Genomic DNA, 20,235 nt, shown 5'->3' with positions numbered 1-20,235 from the left:
ATGAGAAATTTTTTATAAGAAGGATGGCACTAACAGCAGCATGCAGCTTGTTCTCCTGACTGGTGGGTCATTTTACTAGAGTGGAATAACATGTTCAAAATTTTTTGGATAATATTATGATATAATATTATATGAATATTAGTATGTTTCTTAAATAACCATCATCTGTTGTAGGCGATCTCAAGTGCGGCTCAGTATAAACAGCGTATGTCTCATACACACCTTTACCTATGGTACTTTCTGGGGAAGTTTTGGACATGACGCTGGTGTTACCCTTAGTCTAAAACCACATTTGCTTTCAAAATAGAGGATGGAAGGGAAAACAACTTCCTTTTAACCTTATCTTGATGTAAGCTTACCTTTACAATCGTTCTGAGCTTGGTGATGCCCTTCTACACACAGGCTTTAACTTTACTAATACAGTCCAGAACACATGTGTGATTTCTCATGCCATAATGAACTGAATAATTCTGTCTTCAAAGCAGAATTAAAACAGCTAGAGGTAAAGAAACTACAGGGCTAGAAATTGAGTAGGAGGGTTAAAACAAGTTTCAGAGTAGGTCCTTATTTCGGGCTTGAGTATAGCCGAGGGTACTTTTCCTTTGTGGAATCAAATAGGCCGTGAAGAGCTACCTAGTTAGACATCTATGCTGATGAGTGCCCCTGGTACCGTTTAAGGCTAAACTGCAATATAGTGTTTCTGTGTTTCAAAAACTGCATTCTTTAAGAAAGATGGTATGTCTTCGTGCTATTAAAAAGCAGTATAATATAGTATCTGTAAAAGCACCAACTAAGATTCAGTAGGCAGTTATATTGGAGGGGTTAACTTTACAACCCTATTCATATTTATACAAACCATACTTATTATGTCATATTAACTGAGGTCACATTGTGACTTTTTAACTATCCAATGTTTGCCTAGGTTGTAACAACTCTGAATAATCTAAAATATTGGCACTTTCCCTTCGAGTGATTTGGCACAAGAACCAAGTGATCTGAACAGTCTGAAGAAGGCAGGGGATGGAGTAATGAAGTTCATTATATGGTTATAATTGTGTGTTTTAATGACTGCTAGATTGGACTGTGAAACAGTAATCACATTCTACTATAAAGACAGGACTGTGTCTGTCATGTTGAATATGCTTCTCCTCTAAAAAGCCTACAAGCTACTTTCATAGGCTTCAGCTATGCCTTTCATAGTTGTAGTCTGGAGGAAAAGCTGCCTGATTGCCTCCTCTTCCTCCTTCTTGTGAAAAGGATTAAAACTAAAAAAAGACCCAAACTATGTATTTTATCCTTTAGAGTGTTTAAAAATCATCAATAAAGACCCACCTAATACTCATTTGATACACTTGAAAATATGTTCTTCCAAGATAAAATGTAAAATGACAGCTAAAAATATTAATTTCTAAACTGACCATTCTGAATGGTTTAAGGAGAGTTTGATTTACTTTTAGGCTGTTACTGAAGTCAAAACCCTGATTTTAAATTAAGAACACATCCCTTAAGTATACCCTGCAGTAAAAAATCAAGCAATACACATTCTGTACTCTGAACTTAACAAGAAATTTTCAAAAGGTGGCCGCAATCAGAAAATTATTTTGGAAAAAATTTAAATCTTAATCGAACACTTCATTTGTTCACCGTACTTAAACTTTTGGGGCCTGGGTTCTTGTTCAATCAACAAACTAATTGGCACTTTCATTGGTGGCTATATTTGTTACATGCTGCAAATAGGATTTGAAGGGACAAGAGGTCTGGAAGGGTCTCACTCTTGAAAGAGCACCTCTTCTGTGGTGTTCATTTTAACATGCTTCCACCTTCACCTGCTGTGATAGTGAAATTATAAAGCATGAAGCTGAAAGTGGTGTGGACGTTCAGAGTTACTAACTCTCATTGTGTATTACCAGCTTAATAGGTTAGCTGTAATGAGCCCATTCACTAGCTGTTATCTTTTTTTTCTTTCATTTTCTTTTTTATTCTACTGAATGTTCAGAGATAAGAATTTATTAAAATTTTACTAGTACAGGGGAGGGAAAGTGCAAAGATTTACATATAGGAGGGTAAATAATGAATGCAATTAAGCTCACCTCTGCTTCAAAAACTTATGGAAAGAGAAGCTGCATACCTAAAGATGTTGGTTTATATATACTTCTGCAGTTGCAACATCTATGGCTTACAGCTATAGCAACGGTACTGTCCATATATCCAGAAATGTGTAATCTTTTTAATTTTGCTCATCAAAATATTTCAGAGATGTATTTCTGTCTAATTTATTAGATATTTAAATCCATAGTGTTTGAACAAATCCTTTCTGCTTCACATATCACAGACAATGAGAAGAAAAACCGCCCACCATACCTGAACATGTAACCAACAAAATCAGAAATCTTCTCCTGTCTTTAGAATTCATGATTGCAGCTCTTTAGTTTTCTTATGTTTTTCTTTACATTTCTTTATGTTTTCTTTATATAACAAAAAAGGAAAGTAGTCTTATCAGTTAAATACTGCCAAAAATATTTCTATGATAATACTTCAATTTTTTATCTCTCACTTTGGAAAAAAAGTTGAAATTTAGATTTTTCTTTTCAACAGAACACTGAACTGAAATCCCTTTATAATACTCTGGATTCTTTAGCTGGAAACCAGAGACATTCAACACCATGGCCTGTCAGTCTAAGCACTTTTTGCATTCAGCATAGTATGCATCTAAAACACAGGTTTACAATGAATTTTATCTACCCTTTTGGTAAGAGGAAATCATAGTGCTCACTTTGTTGTCTTATGAAAAATTATTCAATGGTACAATACACAGAAATGCCAGGATGTTTTACACAGTTTGTGAATCAAGTGTTTGAATGTTGAATGTTTGAAATGTTTCATCACTTAACTTTTAGAAGGTGTGAGATTTTTTCTGTGACTGTGGTGTCAGTACTAAATACACAGATGCCTTAATCCAGAAGAATATTCAAGGTTGATTCAGTGGTTGCTCCTATGGAATTCACTGACAATTACATTTTATTCCTGTGTTTGACTTTTTGCCAGATGAGGGTATAAAATGAAAAAATCAGCAACACTTTTATATATTTCTGTATTCAATTTGGATGTGACTGATCTCTTCATTTTCTTCCAGGCCTTTTCTGGAAACACAAATGCGGACAGTGTTGTATACTATAAGCTTCAGCATTCCATTAAAGCAAGATTTCTCCGTTTTGTGCCTTTGGACTGGAATCAGAATGGCAGAATTGGAATGCGCATTGAAGTATATGGATGCACATACAGTAAGTGTTTTGCTGAATCAGCTAAATTAGACCACTATTCATTATTGTCTTTTGCTACCTAAATTACACTTGAAAGTAGATTTCTAAGCTTAAATTTAATCTTGAATAAAACTGATTTAGTAAGTTTATGTGCAGACTTCACTATTTCTGCATCATCTAACAATTTGTGATGCTTATTTCCCAGTTCTTTCTGTGTTGGAATGAATGGTGTGGACATAATCCAATAACTGATTTACTGCAAGCTCTTTTTTTGATAGACTTAAAACTGATTTTTAACATAGTATACTTTTCACCTGAAGGGTAAAATATGGAAAAATGTTTACAATTTTAAATATATATGGTTTTCGTTCCGAACCAATAACAGTACAAGTACATAGACCCACAAATACACAATTGAAGGACATTGCAAAGTTGTTATATATTTAAGGAGTACATTTAGAATAATTTTGATGTCATTAATAAAATATTAATAACTGATATAAGCATTTGGAAGACAAACGTTTAAGTCTTATGGTTGTATTGATCTGCTGGACAATGTAAATCTTCCTGTTGTCCTCCCGTTATAGTTCTTCATCCTTGGACTTTTTAAAAAATATTCCTCTTAGTAAGTTGTTTTATTGCTTTTTATTCTCCACATCTTTTGTCTATGAGGGAAACAAATTTTATTTTAAGCAACCTCTTTAACTGCTTGTGTTAAGTACTTTCATGTGTTGGGGTTTTTTTCTGAAGGATTTTTTTTTTCAACTTCTATGCTTAAGTCATGCTTTACATGGCTGATCCTTTCTGAATGGTCTTCATATAGATCTCTTCTATTTCCACTCATCAGTATCTGACTTTAAACTGAACATCAGTAAAACACATCTCTGGGCTTTCTGCCTTAAACTTGGCTTTGTAAAATGAGTAAAAGACAATTAATTAAGGATATTGAAAATTTCAACCTCACTGCAGGAGATTAGGTCACCTCAGAAATGAGCTAACTGCCCCATCCCAAAGAACAGACAGCTCATGCCAGAAGAAGGGTGTGAGAAGCTAAAAACACACAGAATTCCTCAGTGACATCTGCCTGGACAAAGGGAACATGACTTATTATTCCTAGAACAATCTAATGATAATGCTGTAGCTGAGAAATGTGGTCAAAATTCAACTTACCCTCCAGTGTTTTAAATGCCAGGACTACTAAAAATTAAAAATGGAGGCTGAACAGATGACTTTATCATTCTCACCTGAAAGCTCATCTGAGTGTCGCATTTGAAATCTGTTCTCTGTGATACTTGATGAGAGTGCATTCTTTCCTGACTCTAAGCTTCACTGAAAGTAAATCAGCTTTGCTTCTTCCCAGTCCTTTCCCTGTGCATTAAATAGTGTTTAAATCCTTACTCAAAGTCTCGTTCTCAAATATTTCCAAACTGAAAAGTCCTCTTTTGCACACGCCTAAAATCTAGATTTCAATTATCTGTACTCACTACTGTAGTTTTCTATATCACACTTTGCAAGGTATCTTATGGGTCTCTTCTGTGACATCCCTATTGTCATGCCGCCAATGGAAAATTTACAAGTCTAAAGGACAAAAAGGAGATATTGTCCATGTTACTAAAAATAACAAAATGTACAGAATAAGCAGTTACATCATTAAAACATTTTGTGTGTGGTCAATAACTACTTTTGAGGAAGATTATGTGTTTTCCTGTATTTTATTTAGTTGGTACAGGATCAATCCTATAGATAGCTTATGGAAACAAATCAACAATAACTACCTTCTAATATTAGGCTGAATTTAAAAGGAATATCTACTTCATCTATTATCCATTGTAATGCAGTAAGTAAAGGATGTGGTAGTGTTAAAAATACGGAAACTTTTTTTTAACTTGGTTAAGATTTTCTCTGTATTAATTATGTTGTGAGTTCTTGAACTGCTTATTTTTTCTATGTATATATGCTTCCATTCCAAATGAATTACAGACTGTTTATCATCTCTTTTTTTCATTTTGAACATCTAGAATTACCATGTGCTTTTAGTAGTTCAATACAGTGGTTTCTGTTGAAGACAAACCAGGTCATTAAAGTCTTATAGTTCTAAAATATATTTAGTAATTTGAAAGATTAATTCTTTCTCTCCAGTCTCTTCCTCCATTTATCAGACAGGAAATCACAGAATCACAGAATCACAGGTTGGAAGGGACCTCGGGGATCATCTAGTTCAACCTTTCTAGGAGGAGCACAGCCTAGACAAGATGGCCCAGCAGCCTGTCCAGATGACCCTTTTAGGTGTCCAATGTGGCCAAGTCAACCAGTTCCCTGGGGAGATTATTCCAATGGTTGACTGTCCTCAATGTGAAAAATTTTCCAATTGGAAAACTGCCAATTGGAATCTCCCCAAGAGCAACTTGTGTCCATTCCCCCTCGTCCTCTCCATGTGACTCTGTAAAAAGGGAGTCTCCATCTTCTTTGTAGCTACCCCTTAAGTACTGGTACATGTTGATGAGATCCCTTCTAAGCCTCCTTCTCTCATGGCTGAACAAACCCAGTTCTCCCAGCCTAACAGCCTAACCTCATATGGCAGCTTCCCAGTCCTTTGATCGTCTTGGTGGCTCTTCTCTGGACCCCTTCCAGCTTGTCCACATCCTTTCTGTATAGAGGGGACCAGAACTGTACACAGTACTCCACATGTGGCCTGACAAACTCTTTACCTCTGCTGGTGATGCCCTTTTTGATGCAACCCAGCATCCTGTTGGCCTTCTTGGCTGCAGCAGCACACTGTTCGCTCATGGTGAACTTCCAGTCCACCAGGACCCCCAGGTCCCTTTCCACAGAGCTGCTCTCCAGCCAGGTGGATCCCAGTCTGTGCTGCACTCCTGTATTCTGTTTTCCCAGGTGCATGACCTTACAATTCTCCTTGTTGAACTTCATAAAGTTCTTGCTGGCCCACTCTTCCAGCTTATCCAGATCTCCCTACAGAGCAGCTCTCCCTTCTGGAGTCTCTACTTCCGCACTCAACTTGGTGTCATCAGCAAACTTCATCAGGCTACGCTTGATGCCATTATCCAGATCACTTATAAAGATGTTGAATAACATTGGGCCCAATATTGATCCCTGGGGCACCCCACCTGTGACAGGGTGCCACTTGGAAAAGGAGCTATTTATCACCACCCTTTGAGTGGGGCCTGTCAGCCAGTTCCCCACCCACTGCACAGACCACTTGTCTAGGCCATAACGCATTAATTTCTCCAGGAAGAGACCGTGGGGAACCGTATCAAAGGCCTTGGCGAAGTCCAGGTAGACAATGTCCACTACCCGCCCCATGTCAACCAGGCAAGTCACTTTGTCATAGAAGACCACCAGGTTTGTCAAGCGCGATCTGTCTTTAGTGAAGCCATGTTGGCTTTTCCCAATCATGTGTTTCATTTGAATTGTGATGGCCCCCAGGATGATTCATTCAGTAACTTTCCCAGGGATTGAAGTAAGGCTGATGGGCCTATAGTTACCTGGATCCTCCCTTGAGCCTTTCTTGTAGATAGGCTTAACATTTGCCTTCCTCCAGTCCTCTGGGACATCCCCCGTTCTCCATGAATTCTCAAAGGTTATGGAGAGTGGCCTTGCAACGATGTCAGCCAGCTCTCTCAACACCCTTGGGTGGATGGCATCAGGGCCCATTGATTTGTAGGGGTCAAGCTCCTGTAGTCATTCATGTACTAACTCTTCCTTCACTGATGGTGGGTCAGTGTTTGGATCAATCAGCAATTTCGTTTCCAAAGCCTGGGACCAAACAGTGTTGGTAAAGACAGAGGTGAAGAAGGTGTTGAGGACCTCTGCCTTTTCAGTATCATTGGTGATTGACTCTCCTTTCTGTTTAACAGTGGACCTATGTTTTCCTTCTTTTTCTGCTTATGGTTGACGTGTAGGTATCCTTTCAGTAACTATGCCTGGCTCTTTCTGAATTGCCAGGTACTTTTCCTGGTGGGACCAGAAAATAAAGAAAAGCAGAAATGCCAGTGATACTTACTTTAATTTTGATTCACGCTTTCCAGATTTTCCATTTTTCATTCTTCCCTTCAGAGAGATCTCACTGGGTCTTATATTGTAAGAATAACAACTCTCTTTCCATTTACCGCCTAATCTGTGCACTGTGTTCTGCATTCAAATGCAAATGTAGTAATTTCTTTCTTCAGTCTTATTTGTTCCAAATTACACAACTAAAACTAAAACTTCAAGAACATATAAAATTGAGCTTACGTTTCCATAGAGCAGTGCTGAAAAATGTATGTCTGTTACATCCGAAAGAAGTCATTACTCTCTTAGTGAAGTAATACTTACAGGACAACTGTTAGCAGTACTTTCAAGTTCCTGCTCTGTGCAACGCTGAATAACTTAGCCTCATATCCTCAGAACTAACATTTTTTCTTTAATTATAGTCTCAATGAGGTTTGGTGATGTCCATGATAGTAGTCCATAAGATAAACCAGGTTATTATGAGTTTTGTTTCCTTTATTTTACACAGAATTTCTATTTTACAGTAAAATTTTTAGGCCAAGGACTGTCCCACTTTATATGTTTGTAAAGCACCCATCCAGAACATATCCTTCAATTTTTGCCTTTTAGAACTTACAAAATAGAAACGTTAAATAAGGGTAGTATGTTATGGAGTTATATGAAACATTAAAAGAGTTCCCCTGTATTCTTTGTGTTTAGTTCTTCTCCTTCCTCACTCTGCTACCTCTGCCATGTTCCTCATTTGTCTTACTCCTGTTTTACAGTCTTTTTCATGTAAGAAAGAAAGGAAGTTGTTTTCTACCTCCAGGTGAACTACCTGGCTTCATGTGGATTAATGAAATCTGCTTGTGCCATGACTACACAACAAACACTCCGTGCTGCCAAAAAAGCCCCACCCCAAAGTCTCTCTCAGCCTCTGCCGGGTAGTTCTTTCCATTTAGTGTGTGCCAAAGAGACTGGTGAATTGCTACAGATATTTCCTGTGTCAGATTGTCAGACTGTGACTATTAAGCCATGTTAAACAGAGTTTAGGCTAAGCTATCCCCTGGCACTAAAAAAGGGAGATAGAAGTCTTTTTGACTTATTCTTTCTCTCTTCGTTACAGCACTCTCTTTCTCCTTTCATCCTCTGAAAACCAGTAAGCTAAAACTAGAAAAAAATTTTCATATGACAGACAGAAAGACAGGTTTAAGTGTGAAAATGGCAATTGTATAAAAATGTTGTAGGAGGAACATAACTAGGAACTAAATGCACGCTGTACATTAAAACATTGTTGGATGCAGTGCCTAACAACAAGCACTGAAGATATGGTGATATGCAAACCCTCTTCCAGAGTCCTCTAACACTATTAAATGTGTTGACGCTTTTTGAACATTCCCTTCCTGGCTGGAATGCATAAAATTGATGGCACATCAGTCAAAGAAAGGTCTTTCCATTCTCTTCATAACTGGGATAATGTGCTTTTAAGGACTTGATGTGAATGTGATTTAAAAAAAATAATTTTAAGTGTGGTTGACTATGAAAAATTTTAACATGCTACTTCTTTATTCCCCCCAAAAGGCTTTGTTTAAAACAATACCTAAGTCCTGATTTACCTAATTTTTCTGAACGCTATGAACATTTTCAGTCTGCTTTCCCCAAAACTAGAAAGGGACAGAGAGCATTCTCCTTTTAATACAATTGATCAGGACTAAGGATATCTAAAAACAATAACAAATACTGAAGAGTTTGCATTGTTTAAGCTTTTTCTTTATAAAGCATTACCGTTAATTTAACTTAGTACAAAGACCAACAAAAATAAAATTGTTTTTCAAACAAAGACATTGCAACTAAGACTTTTGCTCAGGATGACTAGAACGCTTGATCTTACGGTGTGTGAGGAGGCTTCCAGAATATCCAGTTTCTCAGACGCATTTAATCACTTTCAAAGGTATTTTCACAGTATATTAAAGATTTAGATTACATTAATTTAAGAAAGATACACTGTAAATTGTGAAAACAAAAGTTGAGTGTTCACAAAACAAATCAACCTTTTTTATTTACCTTATTTATAATAGTAGTGTAGAGAAATCCATGGATTCTTATGTTCAAGTCAGGGACTTTTAGAAGCTGAGAGTAGCTGGTAAATATAGAAGAGGAAAATGATGTGGAACTCTGGGTATTTGGGCTCATTCTTTCTATCCTGATAACCCGGTAGGAGAGCAAAGCTTTGTGTCTCACAACTCTTTCAATTAATTTCTAGTGGTAATGCACAGATGGTGAAGACAAAACATATGTGAGAAATGTTATAAGAATTTTGATTAACATCTGCAGCCCCTTCACAATCTTCATTCATGCATGGTGGGGGGAGAAGGTTTGATTTTGTTTATTTTCCAAATTTAGACAGAATAGATTTTGCTTCTTAGGAGCTAGCGCTGCAGAACAGAGAAGGATATTGGAGAGCAGTGCTGAATGTTTATGCTCTTGTCTCAATAACTAATAACAGGAGTATACTCCCAATTAAAAACACCTGCTATTATCAGTACCTACTAAGAATATATCTAATTAACTGGTTTGATAGATACATAAAAACATACAGGTTCTATTATTGAAGTTTTTATGAAAGCTATTAAACTTCACATTCATTACTTAAATTTAACACTGATTAATGCTTTTACTCTCCACATTCATTCAATGATATAATGAAATAAAAAAATCAACATAGGATTCATTTTTAGGTAGAATGTCATGTTTGTCATTGTATATTTGGTAAAAGAATTCTTCATAAGTAAGAAGTACATTATCAAGATGTATCAAGAAACTATATTTAAAAAGATAGCTACATTCACCTGAAAAGAGTTTTTGAAAATAGAACAAATCAAAGACTTTAAGTGTTATAGTTTTCTTGAATTGGGTTCATTTTCATGCCAGCAATGTAGAGATATATTTTTAGTGAAATTAAATAAAGTTAGTAAATATATAATGGGTGTCTTGTGACTTGCAAGAAGTCAGTCACTTGAAAAATATCTTCATATTTTATTGAGTGTCCTTTACATCATTTGTTTTATAAACACATCTTTCAAGCATAATTACGTTTTTCTTCTTTACTTATGAACTGTGAATACTCTATGAGGTTTTTTTACTATTATCAGTTGCTTTGTGCATCTCTTGTTCAATCTGTGCTGATTTTGACAGATATTCTTTTATATTATTGGGATAAAATTGGTTGATTTCCCTTCCCTTTTCCCTTTCCCTTTCCCTTTTCCCTTTTCCTTTTCCATTTCCCTTTCCCTTGTAAAGTGAAAGTAAGTGACCTTGAATGAAATTAGGTAAACCACTGTCTTAAATAGTAGACTTCATTGGAGTACTGTCATGGAGCTGTAACACTGTAACCTTTTAGCATAGTCATGAGAAGTATGAATGTAAGTGAGTAAGTCAGCATACATTCATAATGTAATAATGAAAATTCCTCAATATTACCCTTTTCTTCATCTGTAAAACTCAGGAGTTTATTATTTTGTCTATTACAGTACAGAATCGAGCAGGTCAAGGGATCTGTACTTCTCCCCTGTACTTCACTCTCATGAGACCCCACCTGTAGTACTGCATCCAGCTATGTGGTCACCAGCACAAGAAAGGCAGAGTGCCAGAGTGGGTCAAGAGGAGGGCCACAAAAGTGACGAGAGGGGTGGAACACCTACCCTGTGAAGAAAGGCTGAGAGAGATGTGGTTGTTCAGCTCTGGGGACACTTTATTTTGGCCTTTCAATACTTAAAGGGGTTTTCTAATAAATTTTTTTAACAGGACCTGTAGTGACAGGGTACTGTACAGAAAGAGGTAGATTTAGATTGGATGCAAGGAATAATATTTTATTATTATTTTATTTTTTAATGATGAGGGTGGTGAGACACTGGAACAGGTTGCCCTGTTTGCCTGTCTGACCTACTTTCTAAGGAGGTTTGCTGCTCGCTAGGGACTTAGATCCAGGATATTGTGGAGAGACTGTTGAGGCTTGTCCAGCTTTCAGACTATCCCCATCTATTGTTATGCCATGTGGGAACCAACAGTACTGCCAGGGGAGGCCTGGTGTGTATCAAACATGACTGCATGTCTCTAGGGGCAAAGGGGCAAAATCATAGGGTCTTACATGGAGTTTTCCTGGTTCCTGCAGACAAGAGAGAAGTGCTTGAGGAGGACTGGTTGGATCCAGTTACACAGCTGGCATTAGCAGAAATTAATCAGATTTAACAACCTGAGGACACTCTGAGTTGCTAGGAAGAGACAGAATCCATCTGACCATGTAGAACAAAAACATCTTTTCAAACAGGCTGGCCAACGTGATAAGGAGAGCTCTAAACTAGGAATCATGGGGGAGGGAGATGATGGCCCAAAATCAAGTGAGGAAGTGGTGGACTGTTTTGAGAAACAAAGGCGTCAGGGCAGTGTGGTCAAGAGACAACATGGAAACAACAAAACAGGGCTGAAGTTCAAGCACTTGGCCATCTCAAGTGCAAACACAGAAATAGGGAAGTGCTGCTGTGAGGACAACATGCCAGGGGAAACTCTCACACTTTTTCTGAGAAATCAACACAAGCAGATGCCTTTCTGAAGTGCCTGTGTGCTAATGCACACAATGTGGGGAATACACAGCAGAAGTTGAGTAGGGTGGTGCCGTAGGTTGACACACACTGTTTAGAAAGGATTAGCCAGGACAATGAGGAAAGGCAGTTAACATTTATGTGAGCAAGAAGCAGCAGTGCATGGAGCTCTGCCTGGGGACAGATGATGAGACAACTCAGAGTTTACAGATTAGGACTAGAGGACAGACCAAAGGTGGTGGCATTGTGGTGGATGTCCACTACAGGCTGCCTGATAAGGAAGAAATGGATGTGGCCTTCTTCAGACAGCTGGAAGAAGCCTTAGGCTCACAGGTCTTCGTCTGTATTGTGGATTTTAATCACTCTGATATCTGCTGGTGGGACAACATAGCAGGGCACAAGCAATCCAGGAGTTTTCTGGAATTCTCTGATAATGACTACCTAACACAGGTGATCAAGGAGGTGACAAGATTACACACTTTACTGGCCATCATAGTTACAAACAGGGAAGAACAGGTGGTAGACATGAAAGTTGGGGCAGCCTTGGCTGCAACAATGATGAGCTGCGAAGTTCAAGATCCTGAGAGAAGGGAACAAAGCAAATAGCAGGATCACAACCTTGGCCTTCAGAAGAACAGGATTTTTCATGCTCAGGGACCTGATTGGAAGAGTGACATGGGAGGTCATTCTGAAGACAAGAGGGATCCAGGACAGCTGGTTGATTTTGAAGGATTGTTTCTTCCAAGCTCAAGAAAAGTTTATCCTTATAAGCTGGTGTTGTGGTTTAGCTGGCAACTCAGCCCCACACAGCCACTTGCTCACTCCCCCATTTGTAGGACAGGGGAGAGAATCAGAAGGGTAAAGCTCATGGGTTGAGATAAGAACAGTTTAATAATTACAATAAAAGTACAACAACAAAAATGCAATGGAATGGAAAACAATGAGAGGCACGAAACCCGGGGCGGGGGCGGGGGGGAAGGAGGAATGAACCACCAAAACAACCTGCACATGATGCAGCCGCTTACCACCCACCAACCCAACACCACCAGTCCCCAAGCCACAACCACCCCCGCGCACCAACTGTCCCCATTAATATACTGGTCATGGCATCACATGGTATGGAATGAATATCCTATTGGCCAGTCGGGGTCAGCTGTCTTGGCTGTGGCCCAGCCCCACCCAGTCTCTTGCCCACGTGACAGAGCATGGAAAGCTGGAAAGGTCCCTGACTACTATAGGCACTGCAGTGAAGACAATTAACTGTTTCTCAGCCAAAACCAGCACAGCTGAAAATCAAACAAAACTACCAGGAGGTCTGCATGGATGAGCAAAGAGCTCCTAACTGAGCTCAGGAATAAAAAGGAAATGTACAAGAGATGGAAACAAGGTCAAATGACCCAGGAGGAACAAAGAAATATGCAGGGATGTAGTTAGGAAAGCCAAACCACCTGGATTTGAAACTGATAAAGGTCATGGAAGACAACAAGAATGGCTTCCACAGGTATATCAGAAGCAAAAGGAGGACTAGGAAAAATACAGGGTCACTGCTGAGTGGAGCAGGGGATCTGGGGGCAAAAGGCATGGGTAAGGCCAAGGTCCTCAATGCCCTCCTAACCTTGGTCTTTGCTGGTAAGACTTACCTTCAGGAATCTCAGGTCTCTGAGGCCCACAGTAAAGACTAGAGGAAGGGTGAACCTTAGTTCAGGATGGTCAGGCTATGTAACGTTTGAAAAGGTTGGACATATCTAAGTCCATGGACCTATTGGGATGCACTCAAGAGTGCTGAGAAAACTGGCCATGGTCATTCTGAGGCCACTTTTGTTTATCTTCAAAAGGTAGAGGTAACTGGGAGAGGTTCCCAAAGACTTGAAGAGTGCAAATATCACCTCTATCTTCAACAAATGCAAGAAGGAATACCCGGGAAACTGCAAACTGGTTAGCTTAATTTCAAGCCCTAGGAAGGTGAAGGAGCAAATAATCCTAGAAAACATTTCCAAACATATGAAGGATGAGGAGATTATTGGAAATAGTCAGCACTGATTTATGAAGAGGAAATCAGGCCTAACTAAACTAATAGCCTTCTAATGGCTTGGTGAGTTAAAGGAGTGTTTGGTGTTGGTTATCTTGAGCTTAGCAAGAGTTCTGGTGCTGTCTCCCATAATGTCCTGATAGACAACTGGTAAGTAGAACCTGTTTAGGTGGACAATGAAGTGGACTGAAAACATACTGAACTGCCTGGCTGATTGAGTTGTAATCAGTGGCCCAAAGTCAATATATACACTAGTGGTATATCCCATAGGTTGATACTGGGGTTTTAATGCTGTTTAACATCTTCACTAATGACCTGGATGATGAGGCAGGGTGTATGTTCAGCAAGTTTTCAGCCAATAAAAATTTGGAGGACAGATTGACATAGTAGAGGGGTTTGATGCTATTTAGAGGGACCCAGACAGGCTGGAGAAATGGGCTAACAGGAATCTCCTGCTGTTCAACAAAGGGAATCACAAGGTCTTGCTGCTGTGGAGGAATAATCCCAGCAATGGTTTACCAGTACACACTAGGGGCTGACTGTGGCTTTGAAGAAAAAGATGCGAGGGTTCTGGTAGACATCAAGTTGACCATGAGTTGGCAATATGCCCTTGCAACACAGAAGGCCAGCAGTATCTTGGGCTTTTTCGGGAAGCGTGTTTTAGCCAGCATGTTGATGAAGATGAATCCTTCCCCTCCACTCGGCTGTGGTAATGAGACATGTCTGAATTGCTGTGTCTGGTTCTGGGATCCCTGCTACAAGAAAGACACAGAATACAGAAAAGGTCACAAATATGATTAAGGGACTGGAGCATCTTATATGAGTAGAGGTTGAGAGAGCTGGGTCTGGAGAGTAGAAGGCTCAGGGGGAATTTTATCCATATGTATTAATACCTGATGGGAGGGAGCAAAGAAGATGAAGCAAGGATCTTTTCAATGGTGTCCAGTGACAGGACAAGAAGTAATGAGCACAAAATGAAATACATTTTTTTTACTGTGATGATGGTTGAACACTGGCATGGGTTACCCAGAGAGGTGTAGTCTCTATCCCTACAAATACTCAAAATCTGACACACAGGACATGGCCATATGAAACCTGTTGGAGCTGACCATGTTGTAGGTGGGGAAGTTGGACAGGATGATCTACAGAGGTGATGGCAACCTCAACCATTCCATGACTCTGTGATGCTTATACTGGAAAACTGATGATATAGAGTTCTATATTCCAGTACTAAAACAGTAATTCATCTTAATCAAAGACATGATTTGTTTATGATGCCAGTACAAAAACATTTAATGAAGAGAGCTAAGCTTTACTCGCAGTTGATGGGTTTGTATTTTAAAATATTTTTGTTTCTTTCCTAGAATAGTATGCCATGATATTATTTTTAACTGCCTGTACAGATATCCAGATTGATTTTAATAGTGGCTTAAATCTACAGCCTGCATGAAGGCTTTGAAAATCAGTTAAATATAATTGGAATAATTCATCTTTATTTTGTTAATTGGAATTAATTGCAGATAAATTAATAGACATTTGCACCCTAAGAATACAGTAAGAACAGAAATTGTCAGAGAAATTAATGTTTTCAAGGCAAGGAAGATCTTTCAGTATGTGAGATTTAGTACTAGATTGGTATAGAAGCCAGATCTCTCCTGCTCACCTTGCTTTATTATCTAGTAATAGCATCACGTTAAAAATAGGACAGTCTTAACATGTGGGAAGAACAGCAATAGCAGAAATAAGCTACACTTTACTAGGCACAGGTGAATCTAAGGATGTTAGTGGTGGGACTTCATATCATAATGAAGTAATATGCAACTGTTTCCTTTAGAATTAGCATTATACATTATCTTTCATTTTTTTACTTTTAGGGTCCGAGGTGGTTGGCTTTGATGGGAAAAGTTGTCTAATTTACACATTTAATCAAAAACTCATGAGTGCACTGAAAGATGTCATTTCTCTGAAGTTTAAGACAATGCAAAGTGACGGAATTCTCCTCCACAGAGAAGGACAAAATGGAGACCGCATCACCCTGGAATTAATTAAAGGGAAGCTGTCCCTACTCATTAATTTAGGTAATAGCTACAGTATCATAAAGCCTAATATAGTTATTAGGCATTATTTGACTAAAACTTCTTTTAATTTGTTAAGTGGATTTTAATGTATAGAGTATGATTAACTAGCAGTATGTATTTGAATAATTATATTTTTATATGGAATTAATAGTTTTTATTTTTCTTCTTTTAAGGTGATACTAAAACTCATCCTTCTAATGCCCAAATTAATATTACACTGGGCAGCCTTTTGGATGATCAACACTGGCATTCTGTTCTCATTGAGCACTTTAACAATCAAGTAAACTTTACAGTGGATAAACACACTCATCATTTTCATACAAAAGGAGAATTCAGTTATTTGGACCTTGATTATGAGGTGTGAAAATTACCTTTCCTTTATTACAGTTATTAACTTTGTTATGTAAATGCAGTGAAACAAGCAAAGGAGACAGATCTTAAGGAATTGCTTAAGAACTTTGTAGTGCTTAAGACTTCAGGGATTTTCTGTCTCCTGAAGGAATGAATCAAAGAAAAAGAAATGTTCTTAGATGACTAATGCTCCACTAGACTTGCAACTCAAAATTTTCGAAAGAACATCTTTTTCATCTCAGAATTCATTATTTTAAGATCTTTGTTTCAGTAGTGCTTCAAATGTGGTAAACAGTATGCAAATGTAAGGAATGAGCACAAACTCAAAGTTTTTATGACTTGATGAAAATTACAATAAATCAGTATAAAAGCATTTTAGAAATGTATGGATTAAGGTTTAAATTCCTGTTAAATCTGGAAAAGGTACTGTGAAAAAATCTTGCTTACACAAATGGAAGATTCTTGAAAAGGAGTAGATGTCATTTGCTGTGACAATTTCCCACCTATAGTTAAAAATACCAGTATTTCACAGCTATAACGTGATGACCGGTTGCTTTATGTTTGCCCCTGTCCTGTTTGTTGGATGAGACAATGAGTGATAGAGTAGAGTATCTGGAACCTGCAGATCTAAATTACTTTATTCTATTCATTTGAGTTTTTAAGCAGTTTAGGGTAAGATTTCATGCTGTTCCATGTCTGCATCATCCCATTTCAAAAATATCATTCACAAGGCTAAAGTCATGATTCTGTTTAAAATCTGGACCTAAGCCACAATGTCAAGGCTTGGAGGATCATACCAGTTTAAAAAAAAAAATTGGAACAACAAATGTTAGTTTGAATTGATTGGCAAACAGATTTATTTTACTAAATCAACCAGTATTGCAAATTAATTTTTCCTCTCTTCCACATAGTGTAGTTTGAAGTGTTACCAATACAAGGTAGAAAGGAAAGCAAAAGCTGGAAAAAAGCCTAAAAACTTCTAAAAACATAGAGACTACTGTATTTAGAATTACATTTCTGACTACAAAAATCTCTTAATTTAATAACTTAATGAAATATGATATATTTAATTCTGATTTTTTAGATAAAATTATTTTAAATATTATGTTTTTAATTAATTTAAAAATGAAAAGATAAATAAACTGACCCTTTCTACAATGTCAACCAGAATAGCTTTGAAATGGTTGAGTTCAAAAGTTCACTTAAACTGGCATCTTGTCTCTGATGGTGCCCAAGAGTGGAAACATAGAGCAGAGTATAACTCAGGTCATCCTTGTAGCAATGCTTTTCTAAAATAATCTACTTCCTTCTAACAGTTTCTGCCTCAGGGACTTATTAAGACAGAATAGTATTCTTGAATTTAATAGCTGTCATCAGATTTTTATTTTTATTAAATCTTCCAATCTCTTTCCGAACCTAAGTAAACCTACAGCATCACAGCAAAGCACTGCACAGCCTAAGCATTTTGAGAGGGAAACAGTTCCTCTGTTCATTTGTTTTGGATCTGCCCTAGAATAACTTAATTTTATGCACTCTTGTGCTCTATTAAGGTAGTTATGGTTTGCACACAGTGGAGAAGTCAGGCTAAAATTTCCTAAAGAAGTTGTTAGCAAATTCTCCTCTCCCTTTTACCACCATCCAGAATGGTCTGCCTGTACTGGGCCTTATCTTTTTTTTCCTTGGTTTTGCAGCTGTAATGGGCCCCGAAAACTGACAAGGTTCTATACCAAGCAACTGTTAAGAGACACCCACAAATGAAAAATCCCCAGCATTTCAGAATATTTTATTATGTAGATGTTATACAAGGAAATATCTAAGAAATAACAGATTTGTTATTGGCCAGTCTTTGACTTCTGCTCTTACATATTGGCAACTATTTTCCTCAGAAAATTACTTAATAGTATCATTGATTTCTTTTCTCTTTCTAAGCTCAGCTTTGGAGGGATCCCAGTGCCTGGAAAATCAGGGACATTGTCACGCAGGAATTTTCATGGGTGTTTTGAAAATATTTATTATAATGGAGTGAACATTATTGACCTGGCCAGGAGGCATAAATCTCAGATCTACTTTGTGGTAAGAGATTCATAGTTAAGAAAGAATAAATAAGTAAAATAGAGAAAAGAAAAAGACCACAGCCACTTTCACATGCAACTTGTTACCACACAGTTCCAATAAATTCTATGTTTTTTAATGAAAGCAAAATCGGGGAATTGCCTAATTGGGTTATTTTATATTTGCTGCTGTACAGACTCATCCAGTAAACAATGCAGGATGCATTTTATTCTTCAGCTCTTTAGCTCATATTTAAATGTGTGTGATATCTCACTGCTTTGTGGTATCTCATTGTTGTGTATGTACAAAAGCCATGAGTAAAATAAGATATATTTGAAATCATCAAAGCTCTGGCTTTGACTTCAGTACCTGACTAGTAAGAACACCAGGAGTATATTTTAAAACCTTCTATCGCTGAGGACACTGATTCACTCTGTTTTCTGCAGAGCATTATAATTTTGATAGATAAGTTCTGTTTGTCAATTTATTCTGCCCTTTTTCTGAAGAGCTGTAGTTTAAGTTGGTGGGTTTAATGCATTTATTGTGACATGGCCAACAGTTGTGTTAGAGAAACAGTTACAATATTGAACCAACTTTCTTCTGTGTTACAGGTTTTCTATAAATTTTACTAAGTCCTTTAGTTTTTTTTCTAATAGTACAAGAGCTGTCTCTATTTGCAGTATTTCTATTTTTTTAGCAGGATGAACTGTAGAGATATGATGGAAAAAATTTGTTAATAATATGAAATGTTCTTATGTTTTCATTTGGATTTCAGTTCAGAATATGAACAATCAAATTTGGTTCTCTATCCCAGAAAAAATAGATGACAGGCATCTCTTCTCATGTGAAGCCCGTCTGTAATATTCCAGAATTAACTAAACTGATACCTCCATATAATATTCTGTCCATGATGCTGATAGATGTTGGGGAAAGAGCAGTTATAAAAGGCTCTGTGGTGACCAGTGAAAAGGAAGCTATGAAATCATTGACATCATCTTAATCTCAAATGATTTAAACTGTTGTGCCACTTTTAAACCTATTAGGAGTTGTTTTATAATGTAAATGTGTGAGAAAGCATCTATGTTGTCACAGAATCTTTATAGACACTTTGCTGGTCTGATATAGTATTAGGCAGCTCTCCAGATAAAGTGGAAGGGGAATCTGCAGCTGGTAAGATTTTAGCATTTTAAAAAGTTTATTAATCTTATCACTGCCTTTTCACTATGGGTCAGTTCAGTTGACTATTCATTTCTTTACAGATGAGTTCATAAGACAGAGCTTTTATTTGTTTAAATATTTACCTTGAAGAAAATTAAAACAGGTAGATTTTCTTGACATGCCAGGACTTAGTGAGTATTTTTCTTAAATTGATTTTTTAGCTTTTTACCATAAGGTCAAAGTTTTAAAAGTTTAAAAGATCTTTGTGTTGAACAGAAGTCAAATGTACTTTAAATTCTAAACATAATAAACTTTTAGTAATCATCTATATGGAAAAAATTTGTTATAGTTCAAATGGTGCCAGCAAGTTATTAGATCAAAGTGTGTATTGTATCACTATCCAGAGTCATAAAGTATTAACTAATTGACACTAAGTGCAAAAAATATGTTATTCCCATTCTAGTCTTTGTATCTATATAACTCAGTAAAACCACAGAGGCATGTTAAGCTCAGAGTTTGTCAATGAACTCATCTGCAAGTTTATTTATGCACCTAAGAACCAGTGATTTCAGAAACAGTCAAGCAAAAAATAAAGGCTAGGTACCTAAATACAACTCATGATCTGGTCCATGTGGGCTCGCTAGAAAACAGGTTTCCTTCTGGTTTATGAAGTAAATCAGCAAGATTTACTTCACATTTGTAAGCAGCAGGGGTTTATATGT

The 20,235-nt window shown here is 37.4% G+C and overlaps 1 protein-coding gene across 1 annotated transcript in view; it reads left to right on the top strand.

The window, feature by feature from the left end:
• The window catches only part of CNTNAP4 (contactin associated protein family member 4), a 241,114-nt gene that overhangs the window by 141,241 nt on the left and 79,638 nt on the right, over positions 1-20,235 (top strand). Inside the window, exons 4-7 of the mRNA XM_064438555.1 lie at positions 3,134-3,281; positions 15,749-15,952; positions 16,126-16,310; positions 18,233-18,376. Of these exons, the coding sequence (XP_064294625.1) occupies positions 3,134-3,281; positions 15,749-15,952; positions 16,126-16,310; positions 18,233-18,376 (681 nt within the window). The remainder of the gene's footprint in view (positions 1-3,133; positions 3,282-15,748; positions 15,953-16,125; positions 16,311-18,232; positions 18,377-20,235) is intronic.

This window comes from Phalacrocorax carbo, chromosome Z (assembly GCF_963921805.1).
Source record: "Phalacrocorax carbo chromosome Z, bPhaCar2.1, whole genome shotgun sequence".
Classification (NCBI taxonomy): Eukaryota; Metazoa; Chordata; class Aves; order Suliformes; family Phalacrocoracidae; genus Phalacrocorax; species Phalacrocorax carbo.
The sequence above is the reverse complement of the archived record's forward strand: the minus strand, read 5'-3'. Positions and strand labels throughout refer to the sequence as shown.